General features: G+C 38.5%; 2 protein-coding genes and 1 long non-coding RNA gene across 14 annotated transcripts; 2 read left to right on the top strand and 1 right to left on the bottom strand.

Annotated features, from left to right (window-relative positions):
* The first annotated feature begins 103 nt into the window (after positions 1–103).
* On the top strand, positions 104–12020 carry LOC125771986 (kelch-like protein 28). Of its 12 annotated transcripts, none has more exons than XM_049443244.1 (4): positions 210–304; positions 489–829; positions 4098–4950; positions 11617–12020. In XM_049443244.1, the coding sequence occupies exons 2-4, from the start codon at positions 496–498 to the stop codon at positions 11633–11635; spliced, it is 1206 nt and encodes a 401-aa protein (XP_049299201.1). In that variant the 5' UTR covers positions 210–304; positions 489–495; the 3' UTR covers positions 11636–12020. The 12 variants fall into 12 exon arrangements, with proteins under 12 accessions (XP_049299195.1, XP_049299201.1, XP_049299197.1 ...); XM_049443249.1 differs by lacking the exon at positions 489–829 and adding an exon at positions 3757–3831 and having other exon boundaries at positions 211–304; positions 3897–4950; XM_049443248.1 differs by lacking the exons at positions 210–304; positions 489–829 and adding exons at positions 3278–3572; positions 3757–3831 and having other exon boundaries at positions 3897–4950.
* A 2093-nt stretch (positions 12021–14113) lies between these two features.
* LOC125772030 (uncharacterized) lies at positions 14114–15034 on the bottom strand. The gene is made up of 3 exons (XR_007419436.1): positions 14918–15034; positions 14729–14817; positions 14114–14660 (listed from the first exon to the last, which is right to left on the bottom strand). It is a non-coding gene; the product is annotated as an uncharacterized LOC125772030 (long non-coding RNA).
* On the top strand, positions 14998–18652 carry LOC125772025 (eukaryotic translation initiation factor eIF1). Its single transcript, XM_049443301.1, has 3 exons — positions 14998–15337; positions 17165–17322; positions 17427–18652. Exons 1-3 carry the CDS (start codon positions 15310–15312, stop codon positions 17571–17573), a joined length of 333 nt encoding a protein of 110 aa, XP_049299258.1. The 5' UTR covers positions 14998–15309; the 3' UTR covers positions 17574–18652.
* The last annotated feature ends 466 nt before the right edge of the window (positions 18653–19118 follow it).

The raw sequence follows: 19118 nt of genomic DNA, 5'->3' as shown, positions 1-19118 counted from the left end.
TAACAATCGTTTTAGCTGTCACTGGTACACATTGCAACAAAGGATCCAATTCCAAGGAAATGGCTACTTTGACGATCATCACTGTGAAAACGTACAGAGAGGTTCCTGCGTCGCTGAGCACAAGGAACGAGCTCATTCCACGCTTGATCATCGGACGAGACGGTTCATAACACGAGTTTAGTACAAAGGTGATAAAATTTTGTTATCCCTGCAGTAAGAAAGCAGCGCAATAGTAGTGCATTGCGCAGTTGTAAAAGTGCATCGTGTCCCGATAATATATCAAATTAACTGATCTTGGAGGAAGGTAAATTGATTAGAAAGTAAATCAGTGCAATGTGTGTATAGTGAAAGTTCCGTAGTGCTATCGTACAGTGTCGTTAAGTTAGAGTTCTTAAGCTTGCAACCAGTTATCTAATTGTTAACATTTATTACTAATTCATACGTGATTGTAGAGCTGATTATATATCCTGTGTATGTCTATTGTGTAGGTGAATCATGGCAGAGGAAGAACAACGTATCAATGGTCCAGGAAAGGCAGAAATCGGTCTTAAATTCTATGATTCGTTAAGTTCCCGTATTGAGCAATTCGTGAACAACGAGTTCATGTCGGACGTAACATTCATTGTAGGACCAGAAAAGCAACGAATCTTCGCACACAGGCTACATTTGGTGACGGCGTCGAAATATTTCTACACTATGTTCTACGGGAACTTTGCTGAAGCAGAACTCGACGAGATCGAACTGAAGGATGAGGATCCAGAAATATTTATAACGATGATGCATATAGTTTACGGAGCTAAGGTGGAAATCAATGATGAAAACATTCTAGGTATCTACAACCGTATGAAAATGTTCTTGTTACCAAAGGAGTATTACAAGCCACTGATAAAATTTCTAACTGATCAGATAGTCGACCAGGATTCAGCTTGGCATATTTTCCAGCAAAATCATTACTACAAATTTGAGTCCGTGGATGCATTATGCTTACCATACATTCAAAGCAATCCGCTTTACTACTTCAAAAAATATAAGGTAGCCGGTATTGAAAACGAAAGAAAGGTTAAGATTGCTAGCTTACAACAAATCAATTGCATAGATGAGCATCTGATTTCTGCACTTACAGGAAGGCCGTGTAGCGAAACTGACAAAAAGAAATTGAGTAACGTTATAAATAAGTCAAATCGCTCATTCTTTTCGCATAAACTAATGGTTTTGAATCATGTTTTAAATGTATCTACGCAGACACCCCAGAATGGTACTACATTTTCATTGCAGCTCACATCACTTAAATCAGTATCATTGCATGGGATAGGCGTGTAGCTACTACCGACCTACGGTGATGTTGTAGTAAAACTCAATTTGCGGCTTAATAATGAATATAAAGAAATAAGCAAATTAGCATTTAATAGATGCAATCCATCTCTGGAGACAGTGAATTTGATGTTCGAAGAAATTTTGTTAGAGAAAAACAAAAAATTACAATTTCAGTTATCGGTACATAACAGCAATGGATGCATCACTGTTCATAACAATGAGGGTTTTCAATTGATTCACGAAAATATTAAAATAACTTTGGCTACAGTCCCCTCTCAAACAGGGTATAATCACGCTATTGCTCACTTGTGGGTCAAGTATCCTGAATGCGGTTTCGGGAAAAATCATGCACATCCATTGTGCTGCGAAATATAAAAAACGGTTTGCACTAGATACGATTTACATAGGTATTATATGTTAAAAATGTATTTACTTCAATGTGTAATGGGCTTAAGATGGTGTTAATTCTAGTTTGCGAACATTTGGCAATGAAAGCCGAAACACGCGACAATCTATCATGCAGAGTAACAAAGTTTCTCAATCTTCGTTTAAAACACGCCAAATTAGGGTAACGTAAATGGGTGTAAATGTAAATGGGGTAAATGGGTGTAACGGAATCATTTCTTTTGTGTCCGAACTATCTGCTAAATCCACAGGCTCATCTCAATAGCCCACCGAATCGGTGCACCGAATGCTAATTCGAAACGATTACAATCTTCCGCGTTTCTTCCAGCTTTCTTGCTGTATAACGAATTTGCTTGAAGATCCTTTTGTGCTTTGCTTTGATCCGCTTTGATAGAAGCTTCAGTATTCATGCCGGTTGCGGTGGACAAATTAACCTCAAAGAAGCCTCACCAACCTGCATTCGGCTTGCGATTGAATATCGAACAGATCCTAGAACTCCTGTTACATGGTGCTGGTCTTGGAGCAACGAGCAAAGCGATATGCATCGAAATTATTAAACTATCAAATTTCAGCTGCACCTACCTACAATCAACAATGTATGCTCTTCTGTATCCGTTAATAACGAATGTCTGCATTAGTTGATATACAAGTTTTAGCCGATTGTTCTTCGCAGGAACATCCCTTGGCACCATTTCCTTCATGACTAGGGAAGAAAGAAAAATTACCATATTTCCGTAAAAACGGAGTAAATAAAATTAGTTTGCAGTGTACTAGAACCTTTTTTTCATGGAAACAAAACCATAGTAGGTATGATCCCAAAGCAATGTTGCTAGACAGTCCGAAAAAGAGCGACACAAAACCCATTTTTGTTGATCGCTCCAGCACGTGGAAGATCAAAACCACACAGCAAAAGTGATTGTACGTTTATGGTAAACTATTGCAGGCAAAAAATGTTTCAAAAATACAAGAGAAGCAATAATAAAGTAAGTAGTTCACGTTCACAAAGCGTGTATGTTGCGTTGTATTAGCAACAATAAGCAACAACTTACAATGTTCCTGGTAATAACATTCGACTACACGCGTCTCTCGAATTCTGCTGATTCTGCTTAACAAACGATGGTCTTCTTCGAGAAGGTTCGATACTTTCAGGCCACACTAGCACAGCACAAGATTTCGGCGAAACAAATGGTCCAGCTTCAAATCACGAAATAATTTCTTTGTAACAATACAATAGCCGCACTGTGTTTATCGCCTTTAAAGTTTCCCGGTAAAGGGCCGATTACATTATGTACTTTTGCTTGGTTTTTACCATGGTAGAATGTGTCAAAATAACTTCAAACTGCAGTATTTGACAGAAAACACCATGGCTCATGTGTAATCGCAATCTTGGAACAAAGTTGGTTTTTTCTATGCTACCACACGGTGACAGAATCTACACAGGACAAACCGAATGTTTTTTACCATGCCTTGGTAGAATCTGTCAAATCGAGTTTGACACATTCTACCATGGTAAAAACCAAGCAAAAGTACATAATGTAATCGGCCCTTAACAATCGTTTTAGCTGTCACTGGTACACATTGCAACAAAGGATCCAATTCCAAGGAAATGGCTACTTTGACGATCATCACTGTGAAAACGTACAGAGAGGTTCCTGCGTCGCTGAGCACAAGGAACGAGCTCATTCCACGCTTGATCATCGGACGAGACGGTTCATAACACGAGTGTAGTACAAAGGTGATAAAATTTTGTTATCCCTGCAGTAAGAAAGCAGCGCAATATTAGTGCATTGCGCAGTTGTAAAAGTGCATCGTGTCCCGATAATATATATCGAATTAACTGATCTTGGAGGAAGGTAAATTGATTAGAAAGCAATTCAGTGCAATGTGTGTATAGTGAAAGTCCCGTAGTGCTATCGTACAGTGTCGTTACGTTGGAGTTCTTAAGCTTGCAACCAGTTACCTAATTGTTAACATTTATTACTAATTCATACGTGGTTGTAGAGCTGATTATATATCCTGTGTCTGTCTATTGTGTAGGTGAATCATGGCAGAGGAAGAACAACGTATCAATGGTCCACGAAAGGCAAAAGTCGGTCTTAAATTCGATGATTCGTTAAGTTCCCGTATTGAGCAATTGGTGAACAACGAGTTCATGTCGGACGTAACATTCATTGTAGGACCAGAAAAGCAACGAATCTTCGCACACAGGCTACATTTGGTGACGGCATCGGAATATTTCTACACTATGTTCTACGGGAACTTTGCTGAAGCAGAACTCAACGAGATCGAACTGCTGGAGGAAGATCCGGAAAGATTCCTAACGATCTTGCGAATAATTTACGGTGCTCAGGTGGAAATCAATGATGAGAACATTCTAGGTATCTACAACCGTATGAAAATGTACTTGTTACCAAAGGAGTATTACAAGCCACTGATAAAATTTCTAAGTGATCAGATAGTCGACAAAGATACTGCTATGAAGATTTTCCGGGAAAATAACTACTACGAATTTGCGTCTGTGGATGCTTTATGCATACCGTACATTCAAAACAATCCACTGTATTACTTTCGAAAAGATGATTTTTCAAAGATTGAGGAAGAAATAATGCGTAAGATTGTGTGCTTACAACAAATCAATTGCACAGATGAACAGTTACTTTTTGCACTTGAAACATGTGAGTTTACACATAACAAATTCGATTCGAAAACATTGAAAAAACTTGTAAGTAATACGGCGCGTAAATATTTTGCGCATAAATTACCTTTTCTTTCTCATACGACGTATCAGCAGACGTTAACCGCCGGCGCTGAAACATTTTCATTGAAGCTTACATCAGGACAAAATTTATCATTGTATGGTATAGGGGTTTACATGATGCCTACTGTAAGTACTGCTTTGGCTAGACTGTGTTTGCGTGATATTGATAATGTCTATAAAGAAATTTGCGTTTTAAATTTCGTTAAACGTTTAAAGCCATGTTTGGAGATAGTGGATCTGATGTTCGAAGAAATTGTTTTGGCTTTAAACAGAACATATGAATTTCGTCTAACTATACAAAACAACAATGGCGTTGTTGTTTTCAGTAGCTGTGGTCAACCATCGTTAAAACATAAGAGTATTAACATAACTTTTGCTCAATCCACACAAAATCAAGCTAATAACGCTCTCGCTCACTTGTGGGTCAAGAATCCTAATTGCCAACTTAAGGAAAATCAAGAGCCGCAATCATGCTGCAGCGAAATGAATTAGAAAGTTGTCGTTAATTTAAGAAAAATGTATTCTGGATCAAGGTATTTTAATATAGGAGGTAGAGTTATCCAGAGCAAATAGACATTTCTCAACATGACAGAAGTGTTCCGTGGTCATTGAGGGTGGAAGTGATGGAGATTGGTGGTGGTGGAAGTGACGATTTGGCGAAGGCACAGTGTGTTCTATGCCAATTGAAAGTTTTAATCTAATGTTTAATATCAATGAACGGGTTTTGTTATAAAATACGCTTAATTTTATATTACAATCGACTAATCAATGCAAGTTTCTTTTATTTCGAAACCGTAAAACTGTTTATGTATCCAAAATTACTTTTTTGCAGTTTTTTTTAAATCAAATAACAATTTTGAATTGTCATGGAAAACACTGTATCATGTTTCCTGCGTGTTTACTTTCAGGCTTTTTGTACCTTCGGATTGCTCGGTTGTTTTAAGTTGGCTTTGCATGGAAATCATTTGAAAGTATGTTTTTTCGGCGGTATATCTTCCATAATGTGTGCGAGAAGGTTTTGTGATTGTGAACACAAGCTAGTTGAACTTTAAGCGAATTGAATTCATTACTTTCAGCGCCAGCTTGTTTATTTAGGTAGAGGCAACCCATATGATTTTGTAAACAAAATCTGACAGATGTCCACCAAAATGGCGCCCTATCAGATTGATAAAAATTCACCTCCTAAATTAATACACTTTGATTCTGGATAATCTATTATGTATCTGACAAAGATTTAAATTGGCACGCAGAAATTCTTTATGGTTTGACGAACTCAGAGACGGGAATTGAACCTTAAATGAGAATCAAATCCAGAACTTGTTCATACAACTATGCTTGATGAAGTTACTTCAAATAGTTGGCATTTATCTTTTGCATTAACTTTTGTCGAATAATCTATCTCTAGCAAGTTATGGTCCGACACGATGTGAACCACAATAAACTTAAGCACCACATCAAACGCCGAGGCATTCGACCAAAATCTGTTAACGATTTAAGTAACATGTAATTTGTTGATCGTAAATACAATAATGAACCTAAAGATCATAATCTCCCCTGGTTTTTGTGTAAGCTTCCTACAATGTGTTAATCTATCCTGATCGTTTGCACCGCTTTGCATTTTTTTTAATATTTTTCCCAGGTTGTTAGCAGGATTATCTGGTGGGAAAGTTTAGTGCAAATTACTTGATGCGGTAGTGTAGCTGCGCCTTGGGGCGGCCCGATGGTGTATGTGTTAAACAGCGCCGGCCCACACGGCAGGCCTGGAGTTCAAATCCCATCCGGACCGTCGCCCCGTAGCATGGACTGACTATCCTGCTACGTGATAAAATAAGTCTTGGTACGACCAGGCCGTTCTAACCGAACAAGAAGAAAAAGAAATCAAGATGCGTAAATAATACGCAAAATCATGAATCTTTGAGGATTCATGAATCTTTGAGGATTCATGAATCATTGAGGATTCATGAATCATTGAGGATTCATGAATCTTTGAGGATCCATGAATCTGAGGATTCATGAATCTGCAATGATTCATCAATCTGTTGGGTGTCGACTCATAAATTGAATGATTCTTCACCTAAGATTCATATGAATGATTCTATTCAGAAGATTCATTAAGCACAACACTAGTTTCAGTGTTATAATTGCTTGCTTTTGTGTAATACTACATTAGTTGGTATGATACAGGTAAACGTTGCAGGTATGGTACAAAATACAGTGGAGTGCCGATTATCCGGATACCTTTTATCCGGCTATCCCATTATCCGTGCAGCTCGGAAACGACAGTTCCAAAGGCGAATTGACATGTTAACTGCAAACCGGCGATGGCATGAAATAAAAACCTCAATAGGGTATTTTTTTCAACTATTTAAACAAGTTGTATATTTCTAATAGTAATACTTAATCTAGAAGTCTATAACTAGCAGTTCTTTGCTTACATCTATTTCAGGGTTCTTGCTTAGTTGGTTATTAATTTGTAATTTAATTATTTATTATTATGTAATTTATGAAACATTTCAAATGTACATAATTCCTTTGATTGCCTCCAGGAAATAAGAAACCTTCCCAGCTCAGTTTTTTCCTCTTAAAGGGCCGATTACATTATGTACTTTTGCTTGGTTTTTACCATGGTAGAATGCAAGGCTGTTTAAAAAGACCAGGTGGTGGAATGTAGAGCATTTTGACATTCAAGAAGACGTAAAACAAGAAGACATCGTTTGACAAGGGTGGGGGCGTTTGACAGCATACCAAATACCTAAGCAAAGATACACCGACTGTTTAAATTGCAACGCTATTTTCATTTTAGGTAAAAATGTTGAAGGGATAAGGTGGCTGGAGGGTACGTTCGATATGGTTGATCTTGTTAAAGTTATTGTTGAAAGCTCCAAACATGTATACCTATAAATGCCATATACAGCATAAAAAAGAAAACGCTTATCACATCTTCAGGTATAGCGTAACACCCCATCTGGAAAAGAAGCTTTCTACTGCACCCCCTGTGCATGCATCAATTAAAGTAAAATAAGTTTACATCTAATCCGAAACGTAGCAAGGACTGATTATCCGACTACATGGTAAAAATAAGTGTAATAAGTCAGAAATGGCTGGCTGGCCTTAGAGGACGTTAAGGCAAAAAGAGAGATAGAGAGAAGTTAAACTCCATGTTTAAATATTTGCATGCTTCAAACAAATTTTACATCGATAAAATAATAACAATTTCGTACCAATGATTTGAGTAATATGTATATTTTACCATCATTATTTTGTTATGCATTATGACACATTGACTATACACATAAAACCAGTGTTGTAAACCTAAGGCCCCCACCCGCTTATGTCAAAATATCTGAAGAAGAATTTTGGCAAAACTCGCTAACCCCGGCTCTAAACGCTTAGCAATTGTCGCGTTTGCGAACGCGATTCAGAAAAATTTTGCGAAACTCCATATAAAAAAAATTGTGAAAAGTCGCTATACGTGTATTTTCAGCGAAAAATCGCGATTCGAAGCGCGACTTGACGCCATGACAGTTTTCTGTAATAACAAGGTAAACATGGCAATACCAAGGTAAACTAATACAAATTAAAAAAATAAATATTTTGAGTGTTATTAAATAATGTAAATTAAATTAACAAATCTAGTGCTATTTATTTTTAAAAAGTACGCAGGATTTGTGTATAATTATTGTGAATGTCAATATTATATTTAAAACAGAAGAATCGCTGTTAATTCAAAACAAAAATCCCATATCGTGGACAAATGCATGGCTGTATTGTTTATGAATTTATTACTTGTATGTTGAACTTGCTTGAACAATATAAATTAATTAATAATTAATTAATAATTAATTTAATTAATTAATTAGCAAAAATATTAGAGTTAAAAAAATAGAGTTATAAAATATTAGATAGTCCACAGCACAGTGTTGGAATTGTGGTTATGAATACCTGTATATTGATGGTAGTTTGGAAGCTGTGTTGGAATCGTGGTTATGAATACCTGTATATTGAGGGTACGGCGACGGTCATGAAATGAGAAAAAAGCCATACACGTTTGATTACCCGTATTCGAAGATTTTTACCTTTATGCTACTCGAAGCTGCCGATCCCAATTCTATTTTGCCCGGTGTATGACGCGGTGGGCAAACACATCTTCGTTCACCTATTTATGTTGTTACAATTCTTTCTGGCTACCGGAAAAAATTATATTAAGATTTTCCAGCGTTAAACACACAATAAAACAAAACGGACCAATCTGCAGTACTGTTAGCAACAGCCGTTATTTGTATCACAGGAGTTAGCAGCATCCTGCCACGAGCTTTCTTGATGGTCCATTGTTTTGAAACATCGTCACTGGGGTTAAAAAACTTGCCTTTCTCATCAACTTCATCAAAACAATAAATTTACTATTTATTATAATTTTCTTTGTTTAAATTAATTTAATTTAATTCGAAATTAATTTCCCGCTACCGGCCAGATTGAAAATATAAACAAACCTTGCACGAGAAAACTTAAACAACCTTGAAGTCGCGCCGAAAGTCGCAAATTTTTTTGGGAAAACTGTGCTACGATTGTCGCGTTCGCAAACGCGACAATTGCTAACATGTAGGCAGCAGAGGGTATATAAGGAGGTGTATTCTTAGCATTTGACATATTGCCATTTTGAATTTCAGTTTGACAGCAGGGGTCGATATATGTATACCGATGAAGGCCACACATACAGTGATGTTATTGTTGACGATCAATGTAGGTGCAGTAGGTGCCCACAATAATTGTAAAGTATTGAGTGGAAATTCGGACAAAAATGTGGCGTGTCGTCGTTCTTCTGGATCCTACACATTACTCTACGCATTTACCGCTTATGTGATCATCAGTGTTTTGATTGTGGCAACAATATAAATACGGATGTAAACATTTGCCATTCACCAACACACATGAACAAACGCATGGGATTTGACAACTGGGGTTGATCCTCTTTTTCCTACCAAATGTTCTACATGACTACACCTCCTTATATACCCACTTTGGTGGAAACGTACAGAGAGGTTCCTGCGTCGCTGAGCACAAGGAACGAGCTCATTCCACGCTTGATCATCGGACGAGACGGTTCATAACACGAGTTTAGTACAAAGGTGATAAAATTTTGTTATCCCTGCAGTAAGAAAGCAACGCAATAGTAGTGCATTGCGCAGTTGTAAAAGTGCATCGTGTCCCGATAATATATATCGAATAAACTGATCTTGGAGGAAGGTAAATTGATTAGAAAGCAATTCAGTGCAATGTGTGTATAGTGAAAGTCCCGTAGTGCTATCGTGGCTAAAGTCTGAAACACAACCCCCCCCACTCACGGGCACTCATTTGAGTGACTTTTTTTCGTGCAGGGTGGTTCGAAATCGGTTGCGTGTTTTTTTAATTATGTTTCGAGACACAGACACCTGAGGGCATGGCCGTCGAAGAAGAAAATGTAGCCATTGGTGCCATCTATCGACCACAGGTCAAAGATTGGCGATCCGTTGGAGCTTTGGCGAATAGCTCCGGCCACAGACAGGGTAGCGATTAGTGGTGCATGGACGAAATGTAGCCACAAGTGCCATCTAGCCATGGCCAGAAGAAAGTTTGGCGATATCTTGGATACCGGCGGAGCTATGGGGCAAATTCGGGCCAAAAATGAGGAAAATTTTACGGTTTCACAAACAGCGTATGGAACTTGGTTCCTCGATGAATAAATCACTTTTCACTTTGCGAAAACCTCCTTACAATTTAATAGTAATTAAAAAAAAAATCAAATTCAGGCCACATTGCATAGTCTCCGAACCACCCTGTACGAAAAATTGACACGCAGATGAGTGACCGTGAGTGGGGGGGTCGTGTTTCAGACTTTAGCCCTAATTCATACGTGGTTGTAGAGCTGATTATATATCCTGTGTCTGTCTATTGTGTAGGTGAATCATGGCAGAGGAAGAACAACGTATCAATGGTCCAGGAAAGGCAAAAGTCGGTCTTAAATTCGATGATTCGTTAAGTTCCCGTATTGAGCAATTGGTGAACAACGAGTTCATGTCGGACGTAACATTCATTGTAGGACCAGAAAAGCAACGAATCTTCGCACACAGGCTACATTTGGTGACGGTGTCGGAATATTTCTACACTATGTTCTACGGGAACTTTGCTGAAGCAGAACTCAATGAGATCGAACTGCTGGAGGAAGATCCGGAAAGATTCCTAACGATCTTGCGAATAATTTACGGTGCTCAGGTGGAAATTAATGATAAGAACATTCTAGGTATCTACAGCCGTATGAAAATGTACTTATTACCAAAAGAGTGTTACAAGCCACTGATAAAATTTATAAGTGATCAGATAGTCGACAAAGATACTGCTATGAAGATTTTCCGGTTAAATAACTACTACGAATTTGCGTGTGTGGATGCATTATGCATACCGTACATTCAAAACAATCCACTGTATTACTTTCGAAAAGATGATTTTTCAAAGATTGAGGAAGAAATAATGCGTAAGATTGTGTGCTTACAACAAATCAATTGCACAGATGAACAGTTACTTTTTGCACTTGAAACATGTGAGTTTACACATAACAAATTCGATTCGAAAACATTGAAAAAACTTGTAAGTAATACGACACGTAAATATTTTGCGCATAAATTACCTTTTCTTTCTCATACGAAGTATCAGCAGTCGTTAACCGCCGACGCTGAAACATTTTCATTGAAGCTTACATCAGGGAAAAAGTTATCATTGTATGGTATAGGGGTTTACATAATGCCTACTGAAGGTGCTGCTTTGGCTAGACTGTGTTTGCGTGATATTGATAATGTCTATAAAGAAATTTGCGTTTTAAATTTCGTTAAACGTTTAAAGCCATGTTTGGAGATAGTGGATCTGATGTTCGAAGAAATTGTTTTGGCTTTAAACAGAACATATGAATTTCGTCTAACTATACAAAACAATAATGGCGTTGTTGTTTTCAGTACCTGTGCTCAACCATCGTTACAACATCAGAGTATTAACATAACTTTTTCTCAATCCACACATAATAATCAATATAGTAACGCTCTCGCTCACTTGTGGGTCAAGAATCCTAATTGCCAACTTAAGGAAAATCAAGAGCCGCAATCATGCTGCACGTTCAGCGAAATGAATTAGAAAGTTGTCGTTAATTTAAGAAAAATGTATTATGGATAATCTATTATGTATCTGACAAAGATTTAAATTGGCACGCAGAAATTCCTTATGGTTTGACGAACTCAGAGACGGGAATTGAACCTTAAATGCGAATCAAATCCAGAACTTGTTCATACATCTATGCTTGATGAAGTTACTTCAAATAGTTGGCATTTATCTTTTGCATTAACTTTTTGTTGCGTTGTCGAATAATCTATCTCTAGCAAGTTATGGTCCGACACGATGTGAACCACAATAAACTTAAGCACCACGTCAAACGCCGAGGCATTCGACCAAAATCTGTTAACGATTTAAGTAACATGTAATTTGTTGATCGTAAATATAATAATGAACCTAAAGATCATAATCCCCCCTGGTTTTTGTGTAAGCTTTCTACAATGTGTTAATCTATCCTGATCGTTTGCACCGCTTTTATCCGGTGGGAAAGTTTAGAGCAAATTACTTGATGCGGTAGTGTAGCTGCGCCTTGGGGCGGCCCCGATGGTGTATGTGTTAAACAGCGCCGGCCCACACGACAGGCCTGGAGTTCAAATCCCATCCGGACCGTCGCCCCGTAGCATGGACTGACTATCTTGCTACGTGATAAAATAAGTCTTGGTACGGCCAGGCCGTTCTAACCGAACAAGAAGAAAAAGAAGAAGTTAAGATGCGTAAATAATACGCAAAATCATGAATCTTTGAGAATTCATGAATCATTGAGGATTCATGAATCATTGAGGATTCATAAATCTTTGAGGATTCATGAATCTTTGAGGATCCATGAATCTGAGGATTCTTGAATCTGCGATGATTCATGAATCTGTTGGGTGTCGACTCATAAATTGAATGATTCTTCACCTAAGATTCATATGAATGATTCTATTCAGAAGATTCATTAAGCACAACACTAGTTTCAATATTATAATTGCTTGCTTTTGTGTAATACTACATTAGTTGGTATGATACAGGTAAACGTTGCAGGTATGGTACAAAATACAGTGGAGCGCCGATTATCCGGATACCTTTTATCCGGCTATCCCATTTTCCGTGCAGCTCGGAAACGACAGTTCCAAAGGCGAATTGACATATTAACACCGGCGATGGCATGAAATAAAAACCTCAATAGGGTATTTTTTCAACTATTTAAACAAGTTGTATATTTCTAATAGTAATACTTAATCTAGAAGTCTCCCAACCGACAAAAAACGCTTAAAACGCTTAGCAACCGACGTCGAAACGACGTCGTTTCGACGTCGAAGGGAAGTACTTTTTCGACGAATATTGTACGTTTATAGTGTCGAGTTCAATACTTGACGAAATGAGAAAAAAATATACTCATCCCCACCCCACCCCTTATGCTCACTCTCACGCTCCTCACTCTGCTTCCTCATTCTCCTTCACCTACGCCTGTTATGTTATTTTTAACTCTAACTAAAACTTTTTCTATATATTCCTATCTTGTGTTTCATATTGGATTTGATCAAAGGCCCCACATGTCGGTTCTAATGCATTTATTGATTTGAATACGCTGCTTCATAGAGAGGGGTGACGAAAATGAGCTGTTTGTATATTCCAAAGCAAGAGCACCGCACAACACAAGAAGAAGCACGCCTGCTGCAACATTATTTCAAAAGATGAATGAACGTTGAATTCAATGCAGGAATTTGAAACTAATTTCGGGTTCGATAAATATAACCGAACCTGAATCTCGAAATGGCAAACATTGTGTAACGATTGTGTTTTTAGTTGCCAATGTTAGATATGTATTAAATAATGAATAATTGTATACACTTTTGTTACACGGTAAACAATGTAAAAACATATTTATTTTTCTTTCCTTCTGTCTTTTCAATACAACCGTATCTCTTGAACCCATAGAAAAAAATAAATACTGTTTCGTGTCGTACTGACGGTGTGTTGTAGTTCTTTTTCTGTGAACGCACCGTTTCTGATACGCAAGCACTTTCTACCATCGTTAATGAATGTTATCCGTGATTTGTTTCGGGTTTGCGAATATATTTCGGGAAGGTATCCATTTTCATCCACCACACTGGTCATTCCTGGATGAATTCGTTTTTGATCCTGAAGAATATTACATATTTTGAATACAGTGCATCTCACTTTTGCCGATGCCGACGCATCGGAATGATTTTTGCACACTTTTGACTATTTAGCACTTATTTTCTCCATTATCTGAATCGCTACTGTTTCAGGAATTGTTGATAAAACGCAACAACTACACAAATGGCTAGAAAAAAACTAAATAAAAGTAATAGTTTCTGTACCATTTCTGTGGGAACCGAACAACCAACGTATTCTACCATCAAAACTATAGTTGCGTTAGCGCACCAAACAGCCTACATAGATTAAACGCTTGAAATGTGCATGTGTGTGTGAGCCGTAGAGCAAATGACATTTCAACTCGTCGTATATCGCTTGCTCTGTCGCTTGGGCTATAACTAGCAGTTCTTTGCTTACATCTATTTCAGGGTTCTTGCTTAGTTCATTATTAATTTGTAATTTAGTTATTTATTATTATGTAATTTATGAAACATTTCAAATGTACATAATTCCTTTGATTGCCTTCAGGAAATAAGAAACCTTCCCAGCTCAGTTTTTTCCTCTTACATATAGTTTTAGTCAGTTCAATGAATGTCTTTCATTACGTTTGGATTTTGATGCATGTAGCGTACTTTCGATTTCACTGCAGTTTGGACACTTGTCCGAAGTTCTAATATTCATGTGTTTCAACGCTTCATTGCTATTGGTTGTTCGATGGATGAGATAGTAGTAAAGTTTTTTTTTAGTTGCTGGTCATATTACTTTTGTGAACATTTTTCCATATTTGATTCCATTTTTTTAGCGGGTATTGTTATATATTTTTGGTTCGCTTAAGTTTCTTAAATAATGTCGGTATATCTTTTTACTCGATGGATTTTCTCTTATTGGTATGATGCAATTTACTCAAGTTTGACCAAACAGATAAGATTCGTTTTGTAAAGTGCACCTAAGAATATTAACATTAAGCGTTAGAAAAAAAAATCCACTTATTACACACTAACCATTAATATTTACCAATAAAAAGTGTTGTCCCTATTATCCGTGCTTTTCGCTAATCCAGGGCAGGCGCCGAGTTTCAATGAGCACGGATAATCGGCGTTCCACTGTAATTCAAAAATATAATGTCAGTATGCACTCAACATTTAATCTCAAATGTCAAAGCTAGATTCATCATGGTAGCAATGCACGAAACTATATACCGACCTGTGTTACCATGCGTAGACGTTGAAAACGAAACGGTAAAGATTTTGTTCGTCGCTCATTTCTTTCCATTGTTAAAATAGCACTCGCTCGGAGCGGTCTATTCAAGTTGTTCAGTGATTGCCTTAAAGTAGCACATCCACCTCTCTCTCTCTTTCTCGCGGTTTGTCATCGCTCGTTCGCTCTCACCAACGCACTCAAACGAAACTTCCAGACCGACCACCTCAGCTCAGTTCTCCACCAAGAAAGAACGCGTGAATAAAACCAGCGAAACCTCTTCTTTACCGAGGCACAGTTCGTCGTGTGCTAATCCAAACGCATCCAACAAAGCAACTCGGCGATAATCGCTAAGCGAAGCGTTACTTTTCTTCACTTGTGTCTATTTTGTTTATCGTATGTCCATCCAGAATCTTAATACATTTGGTGAGTAACATAACCACACTTTTCACGTTGGTCGTTTTTTGCAGGTAGGTCGGTTTTCACCGTGAAATGTGCACTCACTTCCGCGTTCCCTGTGTGTGGGCTACTCTTTTGTTGCAACACCCATACATTGTACCGAACGATGAAATCGAAACACTTTCTCGCTCCGATAGATCGGATTTCTTGTCGAAAGTTGAAACGGGCGGGGGAGAGTGGGAGAAGGGACTCATATTTTTCTACCGAATTACATTCCATAGTGCGTCCATATTCGTCGCAATTTCACATAGCACACATTTGCAGTTCGCGTGATCCGCGCGCCATTAAAGAATCACAAAGATGTGTGTGCATACGTGTGATAAAAGTGCATGTGTATGTGTGTGTGTGTGTAATATAACGTAAAAAGCACCCTTGTTGGTGATGTTGGTAGTGGTGTAGTGATAGCCGTCACCCATTCGTGTAGGAACGCGTGCGAAACAATCACGTGAAGGAATGAAAGAGATGGTAGTAAATTTTCAAAATGGCGGATGGCATTTTTCATTCGCACTAGTGCGTTGCATACGTGCTTCGACTGTATTTATTTATGATGGTGTGCGTGTGCTCGCTGGTCGAATGACATAGCAACGTGCTTTGCGGGGAACGACACATTTCAAGTTGGCAAACAATGAAAGTGTCATTTTCTGAGCATTTTATACATGTTTTTGGAAAAATAAAATAGGTATTTCACAAACAAAGCGGTTGGACATTTCCATAGTTGCTTTTTTTCATTTCGTTCCCCATGAAACTGGGCGTCGAGGCTAATTGGTAAATATATTTCGCATGGTCATTGTTGTCATTGACGTCGCAAGTTTAGATTTCTTTTTTCTCTATTTAACAAATTCCTTCTGTGCTGTGCAGTTGTTGCCCTTACACTGAAGGACTACCGGATCTAGTCTGTGTATGTGGCTGGTTATTGTATCCTCGATTGTAGGAGAATTGACCGCGATCGAGGTAAATGAGATACAAGAGTTAGTCACACATCGCATTTATTCTTCGTCTGTTGTTTCAAGGACTTGACCCTTGCCTAGGGTTGTTAACACAGCTTCCGTACTACTACTTGTTGGTTTTCGTTTGCCTCGAAAATGTAATGCTTGTAAATGTAATATCGATTATCACAAATGCCTAAATGGGTCACTAAACATTAAACATTTTCTAGCAATGAAATATTATGTTGGCTGCTCACTTGTGATAGTTTTAAAGATTTAAGATAATCATGAAGAAATAGTTACTGCGAGCAGTTAAAAATAATCTATTACTAACACACTTATTCCTTTGAGGTACTTCCGCATGTCTCTTTGTTGGTGGAGAGAGATCTGGTGGTGGCGGATGCAAAAATGCATTTTATGGATATGCTATTTCTGAACACAAAAAATACAGCTTTTTCGTTCGTTTAAAAAAACTTAATTCTTTCCTTAACGTGCTTTATGTTTAAATTTTTTTATTGTAACCACCAATTGGTTGACTGTTCTTTGTTCGGGAAGGAAAGATTATTTGGATGCACAAGTTATGTGAACCGCACCAAGCTAGTTCAAGCTACGGCGATACGAATTTCCATGACTCACCATCACACATTACATGAATGACCTCATAACGGTGGAGCGTAGTCGAGATTTAAAGGAGATGTTCACCACTACATTGTGCTCTCACCACACATATGCTACTATGATGGCAGAAAGTTGTTGTTTTTATTGAACTTTTGTTTCCTTCTTTGTTTTACTTCCAACGTTTTCCTTTTTTTTTAATGAACATATTAGCCTTTATACTTATTTATTATATACTTTTTCTCCTTTGCAGACCCATTTGCTGATGCAATAAAGGGTGCAGACTATGATGTGCAGGACGGTCTCGTGCACATAAGAATTCAGCAGAGAAATGGTCGCAAAACGCTAACCACTGTTCAGGGATTGTCGGCCGAGTACGACCTGAAGAAGATCGTGCGAGCATGTAAGAAGGTAAGACTGTTCACAAACCTTTAAATGTATTTTACTGTAAAGCAAACTAACCATCTTTGTATCTATTTACTACTGTAATTGTGTGTGTGTGTGTTTTTTTTTAGGAATTTGCATGCAATGGCACAGTAATTGAGCATCCTGAGTACGGCGAGGTACTACAGCTGCAGGGTGACCAGCGGGAAAATATTTGCCAGTGGCTAACGAAGTCCGGTCTCGCGAAGCCGGATCAGCTGAAGGTGCACGGTTTTTAAGTCGAACCTACCTACCGTCAACCACGCTCCGTTAGTGTGTGCATGTGACGTGTGAAGAGCGTGAAACAATAGTAGGAGTAACAAAAGGAGAATTAGGGCAAACAATAAGAGGGGAACACAACAGTAATAGTGTACTGATCGTCTTCAACCACCCTCGGTCCTGAACGCCTGATCTTTCTTTCTTAAAAAGCTCTCCGGGTGCTGTTCTACACACATTGCTTATTGCTTCACATCGACATTCGTGGCATCCGTCGTACCGCTTAATGAATGTAAATTCTCGCCCCCGATTCTCATCTCCTTTCCCCCTCCCTTACATGTCTATTTATCGGTTCTAAATTGCAATTTGTATCGCCCTTGAATCATCGATCGATCGATCTATTAACACACAAACAACATCGAGCTCTGTCTCTTGTCGAGCTCTCATTTGCGACACCGGTAGTCCGTAGGATAAGCTCCTCATCTCGTCTGGAGTGTTTTTCACTTTCGATGATAGATTCCATTAAAAAGCAAAGCGTATTCCCAGGTGCAACAATACACTACAATCAGTGGCGAAGCGGACCAGCAGCAGCGGTCAGTACCACTGCCGTCCCTTCGTGTAGCAATAGAAGATGGCACTTTATCGATGCGGGTCGCCCAGCGGCTTGTATCGATAGAAATGAGTCACTTTCTTTGTTGTAAAACCTGGCATCATGGGAACATAGTGCAGGATTAGAGTGCGTGCGCACGTGTGCGCGTACGTGACTGAGTGAGCGAGCGAGCGAGCGAGCAGATAGAGAGAGAGAGAGAGGTGTATGTGTGTGTGTTAGCCGCAGTTGAAGAAGTGCAGTGGTTTGCGGCCAACATTATAGAACATCATCAGGGCAAAAATTATTGAACGAAGACAACAAGACGGTGGTGATGTGGACATCCTTGACAACAGCGACAGCAACAACAGCATCAGCCTTTTTTCCCTAAAAGGAAAACACCGTCTTCAGTACTTTGCCGCGTTATACACTTTTGTCATCTTAGATCGAAATAATAATGTAAAGCAAGCAACAACAACAACAACACATAAAAAATCATAGCCAAAATCAGAAAAATCACTATGTTGTATTTTTAATGGAAAGAATTTGTGTCCTTTCTGCTCTGTTTACATAGCACTGTAATATTGTCGTACTCCTCTTTTCTAGACATCTCGACCGCAGTAATGCATTGATGGAGAAATGTTTGAGACGATATAACTGCAGCAGTACAACACATGTGGTCTTAATTGCAGGATGTGATAGGGTGCTTAAAGAATTATTTACGACTCATGAGTGTTGTTTTCTTATAGGTTAACTATGAAAGAAAGCACAGTACAATGGATCGAAATCGTTACCCTGGCGAGCCGATGTGGGTAATGGTTATAAAATCCGTCGCGACAAAATCTAGCTTCCGGCGGTAAAGATGAAAACTCATGTTTACTACCTCTCTCCCCTCTTGGTTTTAACGACCTTACAGGTCATGCCGGCACGCCCGGATTTGAGCCCGGTCCTGCCGTGCGGACCGTCGTCTTTTATCACATGG

This window comes from Anopheles funestus, chromosome 3RL (assembly GCF_943734845.2).
Source record: "Anopheles funestus chromosome 3RL, idAnoFuneDA-416_04, whole genome shotgun sequence".
Taxonomy (NCBI): Eukaryota; Metazoa; Arthropoda; class Insecta; order Diptera; family Culicidae; genus Anopheles; species Anopheles funestus.
This window is presented reverse-complemented; position numbering and strand designations above follow the sequence as displayed.